This window comes from Carex rostrata, chromosome 17, assembly GCF_964058835.1.
Source record: "Carex rostrata chromosome 17, lpCarRost1.2, whole genome shotgun sequence".
Classification (NCBI taxonomy): domain Eukaryota; kingdom Viridiplantae; phylum Streptophyta; class Magnoliopsida; order Poales; family Cyperaceae; genus Carex; species Carex rostrata.
In genome coordinates, this window is record NC_135934.1 from 10,304,526 (window position 1) to 10,327,825 (window position 23,300).

Below are 23,300 nucleotides of genomic sequence, written 5' to 3' on the forward strand. Positions count from 1 at the left end.
CATTCCTTTTATAAATGGTTAGAATACGGGGGAATGCCTAATTCTAAATATAGCACCATATGGAAATCCCATATTCCATTAAAAATTAAAACATTTTTATGGCTTGTCCGAAAGGACAAGATTTTGACTAAGACTAACTTAGTTAATAAAGGCTGGCAAGGAGATACGAAATGCGTATTCTGTGACCACATGGAGAGTACAGAACATCTTTTTGCTCAATGTTCTTACATTAGCTTAATATGAAACTGGATAGCCGAGCATAATAGCTTTAGTTATAATTGTCATACTTTAGAAGATTTATGGTTGATTGATGCTTCTATTCCTTTCAAGGATAGACTATTAATTGAATTATTACGAGGGGCTGTACTATGGATAATTTGGTTAGAACGAAATAGATTATGTTTTAATAATAGTACCCCTTGTTCTATTAGGAGTATAGGTACTAAGATTATTTCTTTAACTCAATTTTGGTGTCAATCTAGAGGTGATGATTCTTTCTTTAAATTAAATTTTATAATGCCTTTTGATATTAAGAATCTCTCAAATCTCCTTCTGTTGGAAGATGAAAGAAGTCCAGAACAGACCCAAGCTTTGGACCTTCTGATGCAGGGTTCTGAGGATGGCAACCCCCCATCTCTAATGTCTGACAACGAGAAGGATGAAGACTTATTAGATCTATAGTACTTAGTTTTATGCATGTTATGTTGTTTTTGTACTTTCTTATGTTATTGCCTTAGTTGTGGGCATGTTATGTTGTTTTTGGTTCTGTTCTGTTTTGTTTCTGCTATTGTTTTGAACAGTTGTACAAACTCACCGTATTTGATTTTGATACCAATTTTAGGTACTAGGTCAGATATGCACTGGTTTTTGATTTCAAATGAAATCAGTGATAAATACCACTATTTTTATCAAAAAAAAGAATGATAAACTTGAAAGAAAATGCCATCTACTTTCAGTTTCCTTTCTGACGAATTGTTATGTAGCAACCATTTTTTGTCATGTAAATATGCAACCTCTCGATCAGGGAATGATAGGATTATGTAGCATACAAAAACTGACCTCCTCTTTACATTGAAAATTAGCATACAAACAAACATGTGATGAATTGCAGAGAGCCGTTAAAAAAGGGCTCTCAAGCTGGGAAATCAGTCGAATTGCACATGTTAAGGCATATAAGCCAGTTAAAATGGTAGGTTGTTTATTACTAATTGGCGACGACTTTTCCGAAATATCCCAATCCAACAACCAAAAATGCTATGGATTGAAGGTAAATGTAGACAAAATAGTAGTTCCCTCCATAGATGAGGTCAAAGCATGCACACAAAAAGAGGAACACCGCAAACCCGATTTCAGACAAGTTTATCCTGAGAGTAATGCAAAATGTGAAGAATTAATGTTTCAAATCAACATCAACATTCAATTTCTTGTTATAAAATAATTTATTTTTTTTACCTATCTCGCAATCGGAAGGAATCTTTTTCCAGAATCTGAGGCTCGGGTTTTGTGTTGATGGCCTCTCCAAGCTTCTCCGTCACAACCCACTCATTTACTCGTCCAGTCTCAAACAAACCAATGAAGGTTGCTTTCATTCGGTGCATCGACATCACGTTCTCAAATAAGATCCAAAATGGCATGAAGATAATTGATCTGCAGGACAAGTTTTAAGCATTTGACATCTGAATTCTTTTAAAAGTATATAGGATAAATAGGAAAGTAAGGGAACAAAATTAACCTTGGATTTCTAATGGCATTGAGAAGGGTTATAGTTGTAGGTATGTAGGCCACGCCCCATACCGGTACACTGACCTCTGGTACAAAAACTGAGACTGGAACCACAACACAATACAAGAAAAATGTGACCAGATGGGCAACGACCTTCCTAACAAAGAAAAAGCTGTACAAAAGATAGAATTTCTTCCAAATTGACACATCCTGTGTCATGCAAGGAACAGAAAATAAACTCAATCAGGTCATAGTTGTGTAACAATCATTTGAAAATATGCAATATCAATGTAAGTTAAAAATAAACCTTTGTTGTAACTATTTCCTTCGACATTTTTCTGAATAAGTTGGCGGCACCACAAGTCCACCTGTGTTGTTGATTACGGTATGCCTTCAGAGTGCTGGGCAGCTCACTCTTTACCTGGATTTATACGCTGATGAGAAATTTATTAAGCAATATAATTTGTTTTTGTACATTTTTGAAAGAATATTTGACCTAATCAGACGAAACAAGAAAGTTCAGAAAGGGAACTAAAAGAGTTATTTTTCTTCCTAATTATACCGCAGAAAATATGTCATGTTTAAATTAACCATAAAAAGTATTTCTATGGTGCTCCATAAAAAACAAAAATGAAACACACATATTTGTAAGACTAAGAATCTCCAATAGATCAAGGACATTTAAGAATATCACCAAATTTAGTACCAAAATTATGCTAGTTCAAGACCATTGGGTGGAATATAAAAAAACTAACTTTGCTTGCGAAATTTTAGCGAACCTTCACATCACCAACAAAGACAAAATGCCATCCCTTGAGGCTGGCCCGAACAGCCAGATCCATATCCTCAACTGTTGTCCTGTCTTTCCACCCCCCAGCCTCATTTATAGCAGATACTCTCCACACACCAGCAGTCCCTAACGAAAATAAAAGATAACAACTATGTGACTACATTCCACTAATTATAATTGACATCGATTCTAAAAGGTACAATTAATACCATTGAATCCAAAAAAACCAAAGAGGGATGAGCCCGCTTCTTGCTCTACTTTGAAATGGTAATCCAATGTCATCCTCTGTATCCGTGTCATCAGGCATTCATTAGGGTTAACTGCAAAATCGTCCCGAAATGCCATGTCAGCAAGTCCCTGTCAACGAAGACAGTGGATGCATCAGATGTACAAAGTCCTCGACTTTAGGCATGTCATGTGAAAAATACTGTACCATACTGTACCGTACTGTTATTCTTTTCCTTTCCTTTGTTTTTCAAAAAAAAAAAATTAGTAGCCTTTGGGCCCTCTGTTACTATGCAACAATAAATTTACCCTTAATTTTCCTTGTGACTGATTTATTATTTTTGGAAGAGTTTTTTTTATGTAGGTTGGAGTAAATGCACCTGATTTCCTTTTCCTAGGTTATCCTTGTGACTGAAGACTCTACCATATTTCCATTGTTATTAAATGTGTATGTGTCTAGGTCTTCCCATGTACAATGACCCTATGCAACTAAGGCCAAAATGGAGACAACTGTTCATTAAAGGCTTGGTTCCTCGAATAAAGCTTCTATGTTGGATCAATTTTCATGATACAAATAAATTGAAGGGGAATAATCATAGTTTAGACATGATTGTAGTGCACAATGTTGGCCACAATTTGGTGTACCATCCACCCTGTAAATATGAAACATCAGTTAAAATTCTTTCAAGTGATCATAATGACCAAAGGATAACTATTAGTGATCGATCTTGATAAATCACAACAATTTTGTATTTCAGTTAGAGTTGATCATGGAAACCATTATGCAGCATAACTGGGTGTTAGGTAACCAAATCCTGGCCATCTATAACCCAATTACATGCAATAAAACTATCAATTTTGAGAAGCCAGATGACAACAAGAGTATAACAGTTTTAGTTAGAATGTACCAAGTAGGATAGTGAATTATAATAAAGGTTTAGTCACTCTTACCAAATTGCCACCGCGCTTGAACGAGCCCGATTTTGGGATTATGCATCAAAAAAGGTATAGTCTTCATCAGAAAATCAGACTGAGGCTGGAAATCAGCATCAAATATTGCTACGAAGTCACATTTTTGTGCGTAACTGTACTCCATTCCTTTCTTCAAAGCACCGGCCTTGTACCCCTTTCTGTTGTCTCGGACTTCATAAACTATGTTTTTTCCTTTGCTTGCCCATATCTGGCATTCCAGCTGGACCAGATCCTACAAGGGAGAATATGAATATAAATGAAATTACCAACAAGCAGGGATAAAATTGGTTTATTTGAGTAAAGAGCAACTGACTGAAGAACTAGCCTTTGGTCTAGTAGCAAAGGTACATGGTCTCTATGTGGGAGGTCATGTGTTCAAAACCCGGATGGAGGAAATTCTTTGTTGTACAAGAGTATTAAATAGTTAGGTGAATTAACCTCCAACCTTTACTCAAAAAAAAAAAAGAAAAAAAAAAGAAGCTACTGACTGCAGATTTGATCTAACAAATACGGTCAACGATGTATTTCTTGATACACAAAATAGTGTTTTACTTGATCCAGAAGGGCAAACAACCTTTGTTATTTACGAACCTTGATTTCATATTCAAATATACAACTGTATTATCCTGAACAGAATCCATATCCTCTCCAGATCGTCCTCAAAAAACAAAGAAATAGAAATGTTCATCACTACCATTTACAATTATGGATAGCAGAACCAAGTATTTTTTCAGTATTCTAGAGCAGTAGTCATCTAACAGTTGCTCTTATTAGTTAGTTCCTGATCAGGTATTTTAATCCTTTATGCAATGTACACAGCTACACATTGCACTGCTGCAGAAGATCCTCAAATTAGGCAGTCAACAGGTTATCAGAACATGAAGATTAAAAGGTCATTAAAATCGAGAATATGGATAGCCAAACTGTATGTTGACTTGGTGACAAACATCCCATAATACGAGTACCTTCATCAATAAGTCTATATGAGGGACATGACACATCATACCACCACATAATCCATACTTTTTTTTTGAAAATCTTGGCAGTGACTGCCAAGTGCACATAATCCATACTTAGCACAGAGGATTCAGTCTCAAGAATTGAAGGCCAATACACTTAGCTACCAACTTAGACCCCAAATACCAATGTATGATACCCATCATGATTTGAGGATTAATGCAACACTACCATTGCCAATTTGCTACCGCTGACGTCATGTTGCGTCAATGGCGTAGTAGAGCGGAGATTGAATATGTAACAGGTTTGCCGCACATGCTGATGTCTCATGGGGAGTTTTTAATTTGGGTTTAAATCCTAATCCCTAAACTCTTAAATCATAAGCACAAAAGCCTAAAGCCTAAACCCTCAACCCTCGACCCTGTTCATGTGTGTTGCGGAGTGGACATCAGGTCGCACAGCCTGGTCTGTTCGCTGTTCAGGTTGTTTGCATTTAATCTAAAGCACAAGGGATTGCGAACAAAACCAACTCTTAACTTACTGTGTGAAACTGCCATTCTAATACTATCACGGCTAATTATAAGCAGAGGCAGATTCAAGATTTTCGTCGGGATTAAAAAAATATCGAATCGGATTTAAACTCATTAACTAATTATATACTCAATAAAAAAATAATGCTTTGACTTATACTTTTTGATACTGACTTGTAATTTCTATTTTTTTTAACTTATAATTCTAATTATCAATCATAATTCAAAAAAAATATTTTGATTTTAACTGTATATTTAATCTGAATTACAAATAAAACGTCCATAAAGAAAAATTTCGGAGAACAAAATCGATCAGAAGTTCAGAACCAATAAATCAGCACTAAACTACTCAGCAGTACTCCAGATACATCTGCGTCCGCCCCTGTTATAAGGATGGTACTCTGTAACATTTATTTTATTTCTCCATTATTCGTACGTCTAATTATACTTAAAAAATATCTAGGTCCTAGTTTACGTTTGACCACAACTATATTTACACACACATAATAAATGCAATGGAGATTTTTTGGATTGAATAAAGGCTTGTTATTGCATTGCAGCTCCAATTGCTCCATCTCTTACCGGAAAAAATAAATAAATAAAAAAGACAGCGGGAGGAGATTGCGTACGCAACAGGACCCCCATTCCATTTAATGGGATGACAGGAGTGGAGAAAGTCGAAGCAGCTTTTTCTAAATAAGGCTGCATACGGGCCCTACGGACGGAAAGCTTTTCATAAAATAAGACCAACAAACCTTGATCGTTAGATCCGTGGAATCATCCAGAACTTGTATAAAAATTCGATCCGACGGCCAGGAAAACCCGCAAGCTGCACCAATTGAAAGCTTGTAAACCTGCACCACAAATCCACTTTACCCAATACAGCATCTCATCTAGGGTTCTAAATGTTTTCTTTTTCAAAAAGAAGAGGGAAAAAATAAATAAAGTATAAAAGATACCTCCTTTTCGTTGTACATTGGGATTTGAACGAGAACCATGGGGTAGGCGGAGCTCCCCTGCTCCAAATCGCTGTTAATAGGCTCCCATTTATACCGCTTATCGGGCCGATGGCCGAGAAACTTGACGGCGAGACTGATAGAGCCCATGGAAGCTATGTCTATTAGGAGCACCACTGACATGGCGAGACTCATGATCAGAGCTAGTTGAAGTACTGGAGCAATGGCCTTGGATCGTACACGGCACCAGACTGCCTCGATTTGGGTGAGGGATGGGGTTTCTGACAATCGGGAGAGGAAATGGAAAGAAGGCCATTGAGGCGTAATGGGGAAGGGAATGATGGTGCTTCCATTGAGGCGTAGCTGCATCTCGCTCTCTGCACTCTCTTTTAGAGAGAGAGAGAGACGGGGATTTGTGGAAGGGAGTGAGTTTAGTTTAGATTGGGCTCTAGCTTGCTCTGCTCCTTTTCTTCTATATTTGTATGCGGGTATCTTTACTCGCTTTCTATATCGTATTGGAAGTTTGGAACGGAAGGTTACATGATTTATTTTTTTTATTTTTTATTTTTTTTACATGATGATAACTCATTAACAACTAACTAGCTAACTAACTAATTATAACATACCATGTCATAAATAAAGATTAATAGAGGATTATTTCAGGGAACCGAATCGTCTGCCCCCCTGGGGGCAGGAAATTCCTGCTCCCAAAATCACTGCAGAGTGGGTCTCCATATAATTCTAAACCCAAAATCATTTTAACCCTAAACTCTTTAAGACGTTGGCCAGTCATCAACATGTACAGACACAATAAGAAACATTATTAGTTAAAGTACTTTCTGTTAATGGTCATGACAATAGCGTGACATATCGGTTTTACAATTAATTTTTCGTATAAATTTAAGTTATTCATTGGAAAAAAAATTAGAAAAGATGTCAAAAATTGTGGACAAATTTGACAATATTGTAAAATGAAGAAAATAGTTTGAAATTTTTATTAATGTTAAAAATATTATAATATTTGGTCAAATTTTAAATTGTTGATTGAAAAATTATTTAATTTTTAAAAATTGTACAAAAATTGAAATTATTAATAAGTGAAGAAAAAATGTTAAATAAATTATTTCATATTTTACTTTGTAAAAGTTTTTGATATAATTTTTTTAGTTGAGACAAAAATCAAATTAAAATTTTGGGATTAGGTGATAAAATGCATAGCGTCTCATTTGTCACGTGCTACTTTCACTGTGGAGGTGAGAACTGGCTGAACGAATTCATTTGCTCCAGAAGGGTGGAGTCGTAGAGGACTAGAGGGAGCAGAGAGGAATAGAGGGAAGCAAGTACTATGTTGCAGAGGAGAGCGTCATGTAAATTTTAGCGAAATCTATCACCCCAAATTGAAGTGTAAATTTTATTGTTCGAAGAGAAGCTTGGCCGCTCGTCACCTTCCTCCCCTTCCCTTTCCCTTTCTCTGCGTATTAGGTTCCCAATCTCTAAACCAACGGCTTTCCGCATCACATAAGGTACACAGTTGAAAAGGATTAGATTAGGGGTGTTAACTATACAAAACGGATCATGCCGAAACATTTTCATACTCTTATTCATTAAGTTAACAAAAAAAAAATTTACTATTATTCGTACCCAGTAAACTAATGAGAAAAACATACCTATATCCATTGACAAAGCCACATTGAACTAGAAATAAACAAGTGTCCATACCTATCTTATTGAATATAGTATGAATCAGATAAACAAATAAAATGGTGCCATTGAATAAATATATGTTGGCCACGAATAAAACTACATCATATCATGCATTAGGGATGGCAAAAAAATTCGAGGTTCGTGATTCGATTTGGGTTTGATTCGGGTTTGATTCGAGTTTAATTCGATTCGAAATGGGTTCGAATTGAAACGAACCAAACCAGGTTCGGTTCGGAATTAATTCAAACCAAACCCAAACCTAGCATGTTTCGATCGAAATGGGTTCGATCATTTTTATGATTTGAATCTCATAATAACATCGGCCGTTCATTTACCTGATGAAATTAAAATTCAAGATAGAGAGCCATAATTTAACTTAGCCGACACTCCCTCGCTCTCAAATCTCAATAACCTAGTTCTCTCTCCACCTCTCCCTAACTCACTCTCCCTCTAGCTCTAAAATCTAGCTGACGCTCTCGGCGACTGGCTGTCTCTCCGGCTGTCACTCCTCTCTCCGGACTAGATGACTGTCTCTCCTCTCTCTTCGGTCGTCTCTCACAGTTCATACCAGGAAAGCCGTCTCTAATGTATTTTTTCATGAACAATTTTTCAACTTAAAAACACTCATTTCATAGTTCATACCGGTAAAAGAAAGCCATGTGAATTGTCCCGCGAGAAAAAATTAATGTATAAACTACCAGTATAACTAGGACTGCTAAAAAATAATTTAGTTTGTGATTCGATTCGGGTTCGATTCAAAAAATGTGTAGTTCAAAATGGGTTCGGTTCGAAATGGATTCGGTTCGAAACGAATCAAACCAGGTTTAGTTTGAAATTAATTCAAACCAAACTCAAACCTATGGTAAGTTCGGTTCGGTTCGGTTCGTTGCCACCCCTATCATGCATCATCCCAATATAAATATTTCTATGGATATAATTTAAAATTTTGATTTTTATTACTGTATTGGGTAACATATATGAGACAAGTCTTTGCCCGTTATGTTAGCGAAAAAAAAACTTTAATCTTACTGTGCTCGATAAACTAACGAAAAAAAAAAAACATATCTATACCCGTCTTATTGAACACAATAAAGTCGAATAAACAGATAAAAGGGTACCATTGACACCCCTAGATCGGATGGTTTAGACGAAATGAGTCCATAACTATCTCTCTCATCAAATTAATGCCAGTACCAGTATTGAAGTCTGAAGCTGAAGGAATCAATGCGGAGAACTAATTAGCAATTATATATGATCCACAAAATATGAATGGTTCAGCAAATCCTTCTATTGCCTAATTCTTAAATTTAACAGCTATTATCACCTAATTAATAAAGCTATTCTTCTATTTTACAAATTATTTATCAGTCTTTCTCAATATATATATATATATATATATATACTTAATTTGGGACAGCAACGCCAATGTAGCCGAAACCGACCACAAAATATGCGATGGATTGAGGAATAATAAATATATAAAAGTAGTCCTCTCGAAATGCAAAATCGAAGCACGCGCAGAGTAAAAGGAATGCGGCAAGCATAAGTTCAAGGAAGTGATACCTGCTTGTAACAAAAGATTCATAATTAATAAAAGTAATTAAAAAAAACAGAGAATTTGGATTAATTACCTATCTTTCAAGCCAAATCGTGGTGGTGCAAGGTTAACAGTACGTTTCATCTTTAGTAAACTCCCGAGTTTTTCAGTAACAATCCATTCATTGGCTCTCCCCGCTTCTAGAAGGCCAATGAAAATAGCTTTGCACCGATGCAAGGCCATGACATTTTCAAATAACACCCATAGAACAATCAAATGAAATGACCTGTGAAAAGAATTAATGGAGAAATTTACTTCCTTACTGTTGCATATAGAGAAAGTACGAGTCTTAAAAAAAAGTAACTACCAAAAGTTATGCTGTACCTCAGAGTCCCAACAGAATTGAGAAGAGTAATTATGGTTGGGATTGAAACCAACTCCCAACCAGGGACAGTGATTTCGGGAAAGAAAATTCTCACAGGAAGTAGTAAGCTGAAAAAGAAGAATGTGAAAAATGCTAATATAAACCGCCGCGCAATGAAGAAGTTGTAAACAATATAAAACTTCTTTCCTATTGGCACTTTCTGCGGAAAAAAACATAACGGAAAAAAAATGAACAGTATTAGGTTTTGGTATGGTCTCGTGTGAGCTATCAACAAGAGGGAGAGAAATATCAGATACACACCTTAGCCGTCAGGATCTCTCGGAGCATTTTCTTAAATAGAAGAGCGGGCCCACAAGACCATCGGTGCTGTTGAGAGCGATACGCCTTGAGTGTACTAGGCAGTTCACTTTTAACCTGACAAAGCGAATGAAATCAATGTAATCTTAAGATTATGCTGCATTAATCACAAGATTTTTCAAAGAGAATATAAAGAGAGAGTACCTTTATGCTGCCGATATATAAGAAATCCCATCCTAAGAGAGCTGCTCTAACAGCCAAGTCCATATCCTCTGCTGTTGTTCGATCATACCAGCCTCCTGCTTCATTAATCGCTTGTGCTCTCCACACCCCAGCAGTCCCTATAAAGAAAAAGAGAAGAAAATACAAATTGGATGAGGTTTCATTTCAGAACCATTGTAAAAAATGCTTATCAGACTTTTGTTATTTTGTAATTATGCTCATCTCATCCTTGCCTCATAAGACATTTGTAAAGAATAGCATAGCGTTGTTGTTAAGCTTTGTATCTACATACATTGCTTTGGCGCCATATTGAAAGACTTTAGCACTTGATTTTTTTTTTTCAAATAAAAAGGTAGAACTGTCTAGTGAATTATTAAGGAGAAATTAATGTAATCTCCATAAATTACCCTACTTCAATCGAGGAAAATTTTATTCAAATCAGATTGTTCCCAAGCAATAGAAGAGGGGAAGGGTAGAGAGGGTACCGTTATAACCGAAGAAACCACAAATTGAGGAGCCAGCTTCTTGCTCTACCTTGAAATGGTAATCCATGGATATCTCTTGCATTCTTGTCAATAAGCAATCGTTGGCATTCACTAAAAACCAGCTTAAAATAAATTTCTCTCAGCTTGTCATGAATTCTCACTAAGCAGTTTCATCAAAAGAAGGCGACAAAATGGTTGAATTAATTCAGAAACTCAAGATCCCTCTCAGGGTGAACTTAAATCTACAAGTTTCTCCCTAGATATAATAATCACAAGTCTTTAGTTCATACTCAGAAGCGAAGAATGCTAAATTTATGATTTCAGAACATATAATGACTTGATTAGAAGACACGTTGCAGATTATACATTTATGGAAGAGTTAGGCTGGGGTGCTATGGATAGCATAGTGGCCTCTATGCTACGGCTCAATATTCGACTTTTCAAAATCCAAACGGTCGATCCGAACCGTTCATCTTATTCTCCATATTAATATCTGCTTGGAGACCAAATTTTATAATTTTCTGAATTTTTTTACTATTTATTAAGCCACTTTGAAAATCGCTAATCCAACGGTTTTACTGTTTTGTGCAGCCACCGTTGGATCAACAATTTTGTAAAATACTTAATAAATAGTAAAAAAATTCAGAAAAATGTAAAATTTGGTCTCCAAGCAGATATTAATATGGAGAATAAGATGAACGGTTCGGATCGACCGTTTGGATTTTGAAAAGTCGAATATTGAGCCGTAGCATAGAGGCCACTATGCTATCCATAGCACCCCAGCCTAACTCTTTATGGAATTATACTATCAGAGGTGCACTAATTAGAATTTTTAAAAAAAAAAAAAAAAAAAACGAATAGATGAGAAGTAAATAACCACATTTTTCAAGTGAAATGGACATACCAAACTCCCATCGGGCTTGAACAAGAGCGATCCTAGGGTTATGCACTAAGAAAGGGACTGTTTTCGCAAGAAAATCTGGTTCAGGCTGGAAATCGGCATCAAACATCGCAACATATTCACAATTTTGTACATATTCATGTTTCATTCCTTCCCTTAAATTCCCTGCTTTATACCCTGCTCTGTCCTTCCTCGTCACGTACTTTATGTTTATACCCTTCTTTGACCATTTCTCGCATTCCTCTTTCACCAAATCCTAAATTTCCAACAAGTAGGAAAAAAATATTTTCCAATTACCGTAAAGCAAAATTTATAAGTGGTTTCTCAAGTAACAGACATAATTAAAAGCCAAAGGGAAGTATTTCAGTGATCCATCTAAAGCTGATTATATCTGATCAGACCCTACCAAAAACAATTTGTGACCGACACAATTAAGCTTGTAATTGGTAGGGGCATAATAAAAAAATTTAGATTGAGAGGCTGAAACGTAAAATGCATAATGTGTGAAAACGCATGATGTGATATGGAGAAATTTCATTGATAATAAAATTATGGACTCTCAAATATCAACGATAAAGTTAAGAAAATTATTAAAAATATAAATTTGGTTTCCTACAAAATTTTAATACGTAGATCATGAAGTTTTAGCATAACTTTACTTCCTGTAATTGGGGTTTGACAGAACCCGATCTGAACCAGCGAATGCCAAGCAATTAACCCAAAATTGGGGTTCAAACCAATACCAAACCAGAAACTCAGCAACTAAAACCCTGAATACAGGACTGATGGTACCCCGAACTGCCCGACTTTACAAAGTAAACCCATCTGACCTGAAAAAAAAATCAAAGCAGAACTCCATTTTTGTGGGGACCACAATCTAAAATGTGCGTAAATCTGATTCTGATTTCTTTATAAATTGAGACCGGAAAGAGCTTGAATTTGGTTCAAAGTAGAATGGTACCATACTACCGTGAAATTACTACAGATTGCAAAAATAACCCAATCCCTAAAAAAATTGCCATGTCTAGCGCAGAAATTTACAAAAATAACTTTCACCGCAAAACTAAACAGAAATTACTTCCCTTCCTGTCCCTTTCAGTCTCAGTCGACCTCGCTCCATTTTTCATTTTTCATTTTTCATTTTTTTGGGTTTACTTTTCTATTCACCTGTCCCTCTCAGTCTCAGTCTCAGTCTCAGACTCTCAGTCGACCTCGCTCCATTTTTCATTTTTTTTGGTTTACTTTTCTCTTCACCTAGTATTTGGGCTAGGATCCGGCCCAATTCTGAAGCACAAATAATACTGGGTTTTAGAAATTTTAATGCTTGATGCCGATTCATCAGAACCAGATATTTAGAAATCAGACGGTTTTCACACAGCCAGCGGTCCAATCAGGAAATATTAGTAGCATTTAATGAACAAAAGCAACAGAAACAAAGATAATTAATTTCTCAACCTTACCTTAATAAAAGGGTCAGTTGAATCATCCAACACTTGCACAATCAACCTATCGCTTGGCCATATCAGGTTGCACGCTGCTCCTATCGACAATTCGTACACCTAAAATATATATTTTTTTATTTTAAACCAATATCACCCCGGCGAAAATAAGTAAACAAAAGAGAGAGAAAATGTTTTACATAGAACAATTATCTTTGTTACTAATTAAATCAGAAGTTAGTTCTTATTCTCGGAGCATATATAAAATGTTACTATCTAATTGATTGGAACAAATCGTCCAAGTCTCATCCTTTTTATGTCAAATTAAAGTTGCCGGATTTAATTTTAATTTAACGGTAGCATAAAAGAATATCAAATTTCCATTCATACCATTGATTTTGGACAATTTCATTTTATACCACGATCACTAAACAATTTCATTTTGGACAATTTTTGAAAAAAAAATACTGCAAGTACCTCTTTTTCATTATACATGGGGATCTGCACAAGCACCATGGGATAAGCCAAGGAGCCAAACTCTTTATCCTCTACAATGGGGTCACACTTGTAAATCCTCTTCGGCCTCTGGCGAAAAGCCTCTGTGTACCCACTCACCAACCCCAGAAATGCCTTCTCTACAAGCACTATCACTGACATCATCATGCACAGCATCACAATCACCTGAAATGTGGGCAGCAGCACCTTTCTTATTACTATCCATAACACTACTATATGTTCTAGAATCACTGCAACATCCGGTGTGACGGCAAACTCGTTCGCTTGTGCAGGGAGAAGTGAATCAACTACGTACAAATTGATATGTAACAAAAGGTTAATGATAAGAGAAGGGGAGATAAAGAACCAAATCTAGTGATTGTGGTATTATATGTTGTATTGTACCTTTCATTGTCTGGTTTTAGTTAGGAACACCGGAACCTTTTTCTTTGCTATGCTAATGCTACACACAGAGAGCTAGAACATATGGATTGAGTTGGGTCATTAAATGGTTTGAGCAAGGTCAGATCTAGTCTGGCGGTGAATAATAATTTCAACCTATGATACCTATCTAGGTCAATTTTATATGGTTTATGCGGCCATTTTTATTAATAACCTAACAAAAATTTTTTTTACAAAAGTAACCCCAAAATCTGAGTTTTTCCAAATATAACCAAACCGCCAGGCATGCTGGCGGTCCAGTTCCTTACCAGACCGCCAGGAACCTGGGCGGTCCAGTAGGGGCCAGACCGCCAGCGTTCTGGGCGGTCCGCTTTTTTTTTTTTTTTTTTTTTTTTAGAGATCTGATTTTTTTTCTTAATATTTTCATTTGTGAAGTTTTAGTTTTTTTTGCTTAGAGTATTTGCCAAAAAATAACGTCATTTAGGGAGAACCCCTGAGCATCCGAAGCATCAGAATTAAAAAAAAAAAACATCGTTTAGTGCCTCAAAAATGCAGTTTAAGTTTTAGTACAACGATCGGTATTTTGTTTTGTTAAAAGCCTAAGAGATTATTCAAGAATTATCTATAAACAACCGACACTAAAGCTAAAAAAAATTCTCAGTTATTAGTGTCGCCTATTTATAAACAGCCGACACTAAAGCTAAAAATTTTTCATTTTAAGTCCCGCGCACCTCTTTCAAACGCACGCCTAGGGTTTAAAACATAGCCTTCACTTCGCTTCACGCTTCTCTCCGATCTGATCTTCTCAAACCTAGCCGCTTCTTCTAGGCAAATACCAGAAGATGTGATGCAATATGGTCTTGCGCATGCTTCACGAAAAGGGGCGTAACTTTTGATCCGTCCGTCGGATCGGGCTGAAATTTTGACAGGAACTCCACAGCCCAAAACCGGATCCAAAACCAATCTATTATTTGTTTTGCCCATTTTTGGGCTCAGATTCGCGATCCGAGTCTTCCTTCATGGACTTTTGGACCTTTCTTTATTATTTTAGAGTTTTTAGGGTCTTTTATGTTTTTTTTTTATGAATTTTTTGTTTTTAGGGTTTGTATTTAAACAGACGTCATGTCTTTTATGTATTTTCTGTTTTAGGGTTTGCACAAACCATTTATAAGAATAACAATAAATGAGCAATTTGGATGATATTTTATTTAGTGAGTGTTATTTGTAAATTATGATGAATTATTTGATATCTTTGTTTTATATATAGTTCAGCAAAAATATATGAGCATTCCAGAACAAAAATTTTCATTTTTAGAATTTTCTATGATTTATAGTGAATTTTTGAAATTTTTTTTTTTTTAAAAAAAAACATTAGTGTCGGCTATTTATTAAAAAGCCGACACTAATACTTATTAGTGTCGGCTTTTTAATAAATAGCCGACACTAATGTCTTACTTTTAGTGTTGGTTATTTACAAAGTATTAGTATCAGCCCGATTAGTGTCGCCTAATGTCCGACACTAATACCCATAAACAACCGACACTAATTCTAAGTTCTCCACTAGTGAATAATCCAATTATTCTCTCTCTCGCTCTCCAATTATTCTCTTAAAAAAAGTTGTGAATCAAGACCAAGTCCTTAATTAGTGTTATCTTTAGACTCGTGATATCCAACTGACAAATCAATTGAAAGTTATAAAGAGTTACGACATCACTTATAAATATATCAAATGTTTTATTTTTTGGCAAATACCCTAAGCAAAAAAAACTAAAACTTCACAAATGAAAATATTAAGAAAAAAAAAATCAGATCTCTAGAAAAAAAATCAGATCTCTAAAAAAAAAAAAAAAAAAAAAAAGCGGACCGCCCAGAACGCTGGCGGTCTGGTCCCTACTGGACCGCCCAGGTTCCTGGCGGTCTGGTAAGGAACTGGACCGCCAGCATCCCTGGCGGTTTGGTTATATTTGGAAAAACTCAGATTTTGGGGTTACTTTTGTAAACAACTTTTTTTTTTGGTTATTAATAAAAATGGCCGTGGTTTATGTTTTGTCGGCCATTTTTATTAATACCCCCTCCAAATTTTTTTTTTAAAATAACTTTGCATCTGGTTTTTTTTTTATTTATGCCCTGACTGCCAGGCCCACGGGCGGTCCAAAATTCCCACTGAAGCGCCCGTCACAAAGGCGGTCCATAGAACTAGCGGGGCACTTGTGAGGGGGGCGGGTCATAAGCACAGTGAGGCGCCCGTGGGACAGGCGGTTCACTAGCCATCTAAATTAAACCCTCTCGATCCCATCCCTCTCAGTCTCTCAATCTCTCCGTCTCGCTCTCCTTTCCCTCCGCACCACAGAAAGGAACCCAAAAAAAAAATCCCGCTCTGCCCATTGCTCCACCCCGCCGGTCGACGCCTCACCACCCTCTCCCCACCGCCACATTCTCATCTCCCTCGCTCCCTCTCTCCCTCACTCGCTGTACCACCTAGCTCCTGCCTTCTCTGTTGAAGGTATGTTTTTTTTTTTCAATTCAATTAGTTTAATTTAGGGTTAGGGTTTAATTGTGAATGTGATTCGATTCGATTAGTTTAAATTGATTGTTGAATGTGATTTGATTTGATTCGATTCGATTAGAGTTTAGGGTTGAATTGTTGAATGTGATTCGATTCGATTATAGTTCAATTGCTCGAATTGGATGCTTGAATTGCTTGAATGCTTGAATTGCTCGAATTGGTTCAATTGCTCTAATTTAGGGTTTATGGTTGTGAATTGTGAATTGCTTAAAAAATTAGGGTTTATGGTTCAATTTAGGGTTTATGGTTGTGAATTGTGAATTACTTAAAAATTTAGAGTTTATGGTTCAATTTAGGGTTAGAATTTACGGTTCAATTGCTTGAATTGTTTAAAAATTTAGGGTTAGGGTTTATGGTTTAAAAATATGCATATTTTTTTTTGAAAATTATTTTTGTGATAATTGACGAAAAACATGTATATATCAATACAAATTAATTTAAAGTAAAACTAATTATTTTAAAATATATCAATATTTGTTTTAAAATGACATATATATATATTTTTTTTTGCAAGTAAATTGCATGTATATCAATATTTTTTTAAGAGTGAGTCTATGGTACTATGCATATTACAATTTGGCACCGTGCTACGGCTCTATATTCGAGTTTTCAAATCCTAACGATCGATCCGAACCGTTCATCTTGTTCTCCATATTAATATGTGCTTGGAGACCAAATTTTACATATTTTGAAATTTTTTTACTATTTTTTTAGATTTATTGAAAATCACTGTTTTTGGATGGTCTAGAATTTTCAGATCACATGATTTTCTAAATATCTAAAAAATAGTAAAAAAATTTCAAAAACTGTAAAATTTGGTCTCCAAACACATATTAATATGGAGAACAAGATGAACGGTTCGGATCAACCGTTAGGATTTGAAAACTCGAATATAGAGCCGTAGCATGGTAACTGTTAGTGTAATAATCTAGAAGTCAATAATACGATAAATTATCATAAAGCTTTGTTCATGAATTGAATGTTTATCATTTTGTTGCCTTGAGTATTATTGAATTTATGGATCATTTCGAGTTCATGACTGAAATTGTGAAACTCCATAATATAGATGATATATACTCTTAAAAGTCACCGACCAAGGTAATTAGCAGGAACACTAATTACCGCGATAAGGTTAGTATGTGGATTAAAAGATGGTTAAGTTTTACAAACCACATGACACGAGATGTCATTTTAATCACATAGATACATGTTCTACGAACATGGTATTTGACAGACCCCGAATGAAACATTAAATAGAATTGTGTTCGTGTCATTTATGTTTTTATTCAGTGTCAAGTCCTACAGTATGAGGTATTTATCGTTCCCACTAAGAAATATGTATGTGTGAGTGTTATCTAACGGTGTCCGTAAAAAGCAGTCATAACGGTAGCATTTCCATATGTATAGCTTAGCTGAGGAAGTGATAGTCTGCGAAGAATACTATTTGTCCCTCGTATCTCTATATGAGCTATAGCATCACTGGGCCCCTTGGTAGAGATAGATTATCTGCATGCGGTATAATTACAAGAGTAATTATATTTGATAATCTGCTCAAGATGAAGAAAAGATACAGTTAGCAAGGATGACACACATCTACCTTGAAACTGATCTGATAGCTATGAGACAGAAGAACTGACACAAGCAAATTGTTTACTGGATCGTGATAATGTACAGTACATCATCATCATCTGTGTAATTGGATGATCATAGTGTATACTGCCAGATGCCTCCTATGATTATAGAAGTTAAAACAGTTTTAACTCTATTTACCAACATAACACAGATCCTATTGGGTCACACCATATAGGAGCTATTCGGAGAATCTTACTGATTAATTATAAATTGGTAGTAATTAATATTAAGATGGTTATAATTAATTATAAATTGGTAGTTATTAATATATAATTATTTAATTAATATGTTATATTCTTAATATATTACTAGTATCGTACCCGTGCGATGCAACGGAAGAATATTATAAGAAAGGATACAAATCTTCAAAACATGTTTTACCATATCTTGATGCGTGATAAATGTAGATATTGGTATCTACTATCAAACTCCAAAAGTTTCGAGATTTTATGGTTTAGAAAAAATTATATACCAGTTTAATTCACTTTTTCATCCTGATAGTTATTTCATTTCTTCATTTTTTTTTAGCTCAACACTTTGAGATTTAAAACCATCTTTCGTTGAGTAGAACATTTCTTGTGATTTAAAACCATCCTGATAGAACATTTTTTTTCATTTCTTCATTTCTTGTGATTTCAACACTATTAATGCATGAAGAACAACTTGATAAATAGCTTCACCAAATGAAAAATGAGGACCTCATTATTTTACTGTTAACAATATTGATAAGTTCTAAAAACAAAGTTTAAAATTTGAAATTCAACATTTCATGTATAATCCATATCATTCGTATAAAATGATTGTAAAAATAATGAAATTTGATGTGTATTTAACATATATCAAGAGATTTAAAATTTCAATAATATGAAATTATCTGCCCTTGATATTATCATTAAATAGTACAAAAAGTAAATTTAAATTTAGGGGAAATTTCATAAATAACCATTGTGAGTTACCCTCTTATTTTTTACCAATAGTTTAATACACAATCAAACACAGGCGTTTTAAAATAATCAATTACACATCTTCTACAAGAAAGATGTCCCAGTAAACACGGGCTGCCAGTCAAACTAAGATTCAGGTGTGTTTTATATCAGTAAAACAGCAACACACCTCTGATTAACAAGAATCCCAAATTAGGTCACACTTTAGTACACTTTAGGCACAAATCTTGACACAAATAAGCACAGTATTTTATTCTTCTGGCGATCCACCAGGAACAAGCTACACAGCAGGGATAACAGGTTATTTAATTTAGCATCTTTCATTTATTAGTAAAATTGTTGGGGTTCATTTATTATCAATTTTTTTTAGGATGAAACTTGAGATTTACTCAAATACCATAATTCATCATGACACCCTAACCAATAACAGCAATAACGAAAATTTGAAGCATTCCAAACCAGTTTCATCTGGTTAGGCATGAATACAACTTCACGCTAGACCAGAATAACACCAAAATCAGACCCTTAAAATTGGTCTAGGAGAAAAGCTAAACAAAAGTGAGTACTGAGTACTTACAATAGCTATGTTATTCCCATTTAAAAGTATCTGATCGAGCTTTGTAATTTGGCGCCCCTTAGCTGTGATTTCACTAAACAAAAAGGACAAACAACACGAAAGAAAGCATTTCAGCAGGAAGACATACTGCTCTAAGTAAGAAAAAAATAGTCAGTGCAGAATTGAACATCTGCAATAATTAGTCGAAGACGCATGTCTTTTCTGCTTCAAAGCACTTCCAATTAACCAGACACTTGTAAATTGTCAAAGCAACCACTGATTTTCCAGGTACAATTTCAACTCTATGCACCACACAATCTATCAGTGCTTCAATATCCTAATGCATCACAATGGCTAAATTCTATGAAAAAATAAATCAAATTTATCCTTGGTCCAACTAACAAATAGAGTTGGAATCAAGGGGCAAACACAAAGAATACTCATGATATCTTTACCCTTGGTCCAATAGGCACTCCATTGCACTCATCTACAGAATAAACAAAATGCAAATTGTTAAGATTAGTAGTTTTCAATAGAACCGCTAGAATTCACAAAAGCACTTCATAAGGATTTAGAAATATAGAAGATGCCTCTTTAAAATCAGACCTAAAATTTACTTTATTTATAGATACCACCAACATTTTCTGTATTACCAGCTGAACCCAACATTTTTTCAATCATGCCGACAAAGTAGTATAAGCTTCCAGCCTTAATTTCATGGAAATACAAGCTTAGCTAAGTAATGAGATATGCCACATATTACAAGTAAAGATTAATCAATAATGGCCTGATCAGGCATATTTACCTGAAATATCCAAATTCTGCTTAAAATACACAGAACAAAGAAGTATGTACCTGATCAGGCATGTTTCTAAGAAAAGAAATGAGTTCGCCAGGATGGTCTTCACCGTCCCCACCAGCTCTCACTTTACCAGGGGTCGCATCAAGTACCCAGACCTTCATTCAAATTTGAGTGAAGAAAGGGGGAAATGTGAGGGGTTGAGCCAATCACACAAGATCGTGGCGTCGGGGAAGCAAAGAAATGCGCTGACAAAGAGCGCGAATCTGTACCTATTCGATAAGGAAGAGAAAGAATTGACGGGAGATCTACGATTGCGAAGGAGGCGGCAGCGCTTCATCTCTCAGCGTTGATCCTTCCGCGCCTTGAGCTATAAGTCCTTGTGGCGGCGCCTCCTTCGAGATGATTCGTCGGAGGAGGAATCGCTAGAGGAAGCCAAGAAGCCGCCATGGCAACCGCAGAGAGAGTTTTGGATTTACTGGAACTCGGGAAGAGAGATTAGGAGTTCTTCGTATATTCCAGATCAGAAAAAAGGAGCACATATGGTGCTGTATGTGTGTCAATCCGTGTAGCGAGTAAATTACTAACTAAATTTAGACTTTTACATATAAAACAGATATATTTAATCAAAAGAAAAAAATCATATAATTGAAGGGCTGATATTTAATCCGAAAATTTATCTATCAATCTCAATCGTTGACGGATCTAGACATTAAGCTCCTTAATAAGGAGAAAAGATAAATAATTAATTATTTTTCAACTGGTTGAATTTGCAGTTGAATTAGGGTTTGAATTTGGTTGAAAATATTTAGAAATTGTTTAAAATTGCGAATAAATTTTGATTTCCTTAAGTTATTGATTAATATATATTTTTTGGTAAATGTAGTATGCCTAGAGCTAGACGGTGGGGAGTACGAGCTGAGCCTGCAGTGGGTCCAGATGCTATGGATCCGACTAGAGCGAGCGGATCCTCGGTGGATCCGACTGGAGCGGGCACGTCCTCAGTTGATCCATCTGGAGAGGGCCCATCATCATATGAGGATACGACTGGTAGAGGATTTGAGGATCCGATTGGAGCGGGTTCGTCGTCTCAAGCTAGTTTTACAGATGACGCGCATGATCCTGACACATTTAGTCCTCTTCTATGGACCAATCTTGTTAAGCACCGCGTCTCATTGGCATCTGTTGAGGTACGTGATTTTTATACTTAATGTAAATAGTAGTAAAAAAATGACACGATTTGAGTCTGACAAATTGATAATAAATACAGGATGATGTCATGCTTACGGTGAGGCACCGCAGGTCTGAGATTCTGTTTGTTCCCCATAAAGAAATGCAGCGATACATCTTGAACCTTGGGTTATATCAGCTTGCCACCATGCCACAAAGTAAGATCGATCAGTCTCTGATGCATGGTCTAGCGGAGAGATGGCGACTTGAGACTCATACATTTCATCTCCCGATCGGGGAGATAACAGTCACCCTAGGTGATGTGAGCGCCTTATGGGGTTTACATATCGATGGCGACCCCACATGTGGCATCTCAGACCATCCAGAGCTGCAGAGGATGATACCGAAGTTGTTAGGGTGTGATCTGAAAAATCTGCAGAAGAAATATAAGAAGAAGAAGGGAGAGGAGGAGGAGTTCCGGTATTCTGGGTACTGTATTTCTCTAAAGGCACTCCGGTCTCACTTCTCGAGCACACTGCACCAATCGTGGAGACAGGGGGTTTTGAAGGCCGCCTCGTTGGCATGCTTCGCAATGCTGGGGAGAACATTAATTGGCGGGAGATACATAAGACACCACGAAATTCGGATTATCAACCAGAGGCCATCTACGCTCATGATATGCCGCCACCTCATGCAGGTAATTACAAGTTAATTTTAAAAGTATGACACACACAATGGTTTTATTTTCCTCGAGTTGTTTGTTCTAACTCAGTTAACTTTCAATTATGCAGATGATGACTCAGGTTGGGCGTTCCACCACTGGGTGTTGGGAACCAGAGGATGGGACGCTTACAGAAATAAATATGGAGTTCCGGTAGAGATTGGCCCGGTCAGTTACTGTTTTATATTATTTATTGCAGAGTTCTTTGTATGTAGCAAATCTAACATTATTTTAATTTAAGACGGAGCACCTCGTTGGAATGCCGAGCCTGGTTTTAGCGTGGATGAGCTGCCCCCGTTCGATACAGATGTAGAGGTGATTGGCTCCCACAGACCACAATATGGAGTGGAGATGGAGCACAACTTTGAGGCTGGTGGGAGTGCATCTCAGACTGCAGATGGCTTTGTCTCTGCATTATTTGGCGCACCACTTCCTGTCATGTATGCTGTAAGCTGGGAGCAAGATCCATGGGAGCTGCGTACACAGCCAACCGATGCAGAGTCAGCTGGTCTATTTGATCCATGGGCAGTCAGTACAGGTACGCAGAGTCAGCTTGTCTATTTGATCCATGGGCAGTCAGTACATGTATATGGGGGAGGAGGATGAGGATATGGGAGAGGAGGATGAGGATATGAGAGAGGAGGACTTAGGAGACGTGAGTCCGCAGAGGCAGATACAGAGGCGCGTGCAGCCGCACAGGGATGACAAAGGCATAGTGGCTCCTAGGTTGTCTCCATCCGGAAGGAAACGACGAGGATGATTGCAGAGTTTTTTTTTATTGTGATATAGTTCTGACTGTAGTATTTTGACTATGGGACTGTTGTATTATACGTTTGTGATTATGTTGGCATTAAGTTTTTATTTTATTTTATATTCATGTTGGCATTATGTTG

The 23,300-nt window shown here is 36.3% G+C and overlaps 3 protein-coding genes across 6 annotated transcripts; all 3 read right to left on the reverse strand.

Moving 5' to 3' along the window:
• Positions 1–1,084: 1,084 nt before the first annotated feature.
• Positions 1,085–6,629, reverse strand: LOC144568227 (putative glucomannan 4-beta-mannosyltransferase 3). Of its 2 annotated transcripts, XM_078318494.1 has the most exons (10): positions 6,156–6,629; positions 5,952–6,050; positions 3,689–3,941; positions 3,344–3,390; positions 2,722–2,869; positions 2,502–2,638; positions 2,030–2,143; positions 1,733–1,932; positions 1,453–1,647; positions 1,085–1,364 (listed from the first exon to the last, which is right to left on the reverse strand). In XM_078318494.1, exons 1-10 carry the CDS (start codon positions 6,519–6,521, stop codon positions 1,205–1,207), a joined length of 1,719 nt encoding a protein of 572 aa, XP_078174620.1. In that variant the 5' UTR covers positions 6,522–6,629; the 3' UTR covers positions 1,085–1,204. The 2 variants fall into 2 exon arrangements, with proteins under 2 accessions (XP_078174620.1, XP_078174622.1); XM_078318496.1 differs by lacking the exon at positions 3,344–3,390 and having other exon boundaries at positions 2,722–2,832; positions 6,156–6,628.
• Positions 6,630–9,085: 2,456 nt separating this feature from the next.
• LOC144568737 (putative glucomannan 4-beta-mannosyltransferase 6) lies at positions 9,086–14,118 on the reverse strand. 2 transcript variants are annotated; one of them, XR_013515718.1, is made up of 10 exons: positions 14,023–14,118; positions 13,600–13,925; positions 13,144–13,242; positions 11,687–11,939; positions 10,783–10,893; positions 10,280–10,416; positions 10,079–10,192; positions 9,778–9,885; positions 9,488–9,679; positions 9,086–9,419 (listed from the first exon to the last, which is right to left on the reverse strand). XR_013515718.1 is itself a non-coding variant. In XM_078319112.1 (10 exons), exons 1-10 carry the CDS (start codon positions 14,027–14,029, stop codon positions 9,260–9,262), a joined length of 1,599 nt encoding a protein of 532 aa, XP_078175238.1. In that variant the 5' UTR covers positions 14,030–14,118; the 3' UTR covers positions 9,086–9,259. The 2 variants fall into 2 exon arrangements, 1 of the variants encoding a protein (XP_078175238.1); XM_078319112.1 differs by having other exon boundaries at positions 9,778–9,977.
• Positions 14,119–19,308: 5,190 nt separating this feature from the next.
• Positions 19,309–20,997, reverse strand: LOC144568576 (sm-like protein LSM5). 2 transcript variants are annotated; one of them, XM_078318947.1, is made up of 4 exons: positions 20,573–20,997; positions 20,173–20,204; positions 19,739–19,811; positions 19,309–19,441 (listed from the first exon to the last, which is right to left on the reverse strand). In XM_078318947.1, the coding sequence occupies exons 1-4, from the start codon at positions 20,678–20,680 to the stop codon at positions 19,412–19,414; spliced, it is 243 nt and encodes an 80-aa protein (XP_078175073.1). In that variant the 5' UTR covers positions 20,681–20,997; the 3' UTR covers positions 19,309–19,411. The 2 variants fall into 2 exon arrangements, with proteins under 2 accessions (XP_078175073.1, XP_078175072.1); XM_078318946.1 differs by having other exon boundaries at positions 19,309–19,811.
• Between the last annotated feature and the right edge of the window lie 2,303 nt (positions 20,998–23,300).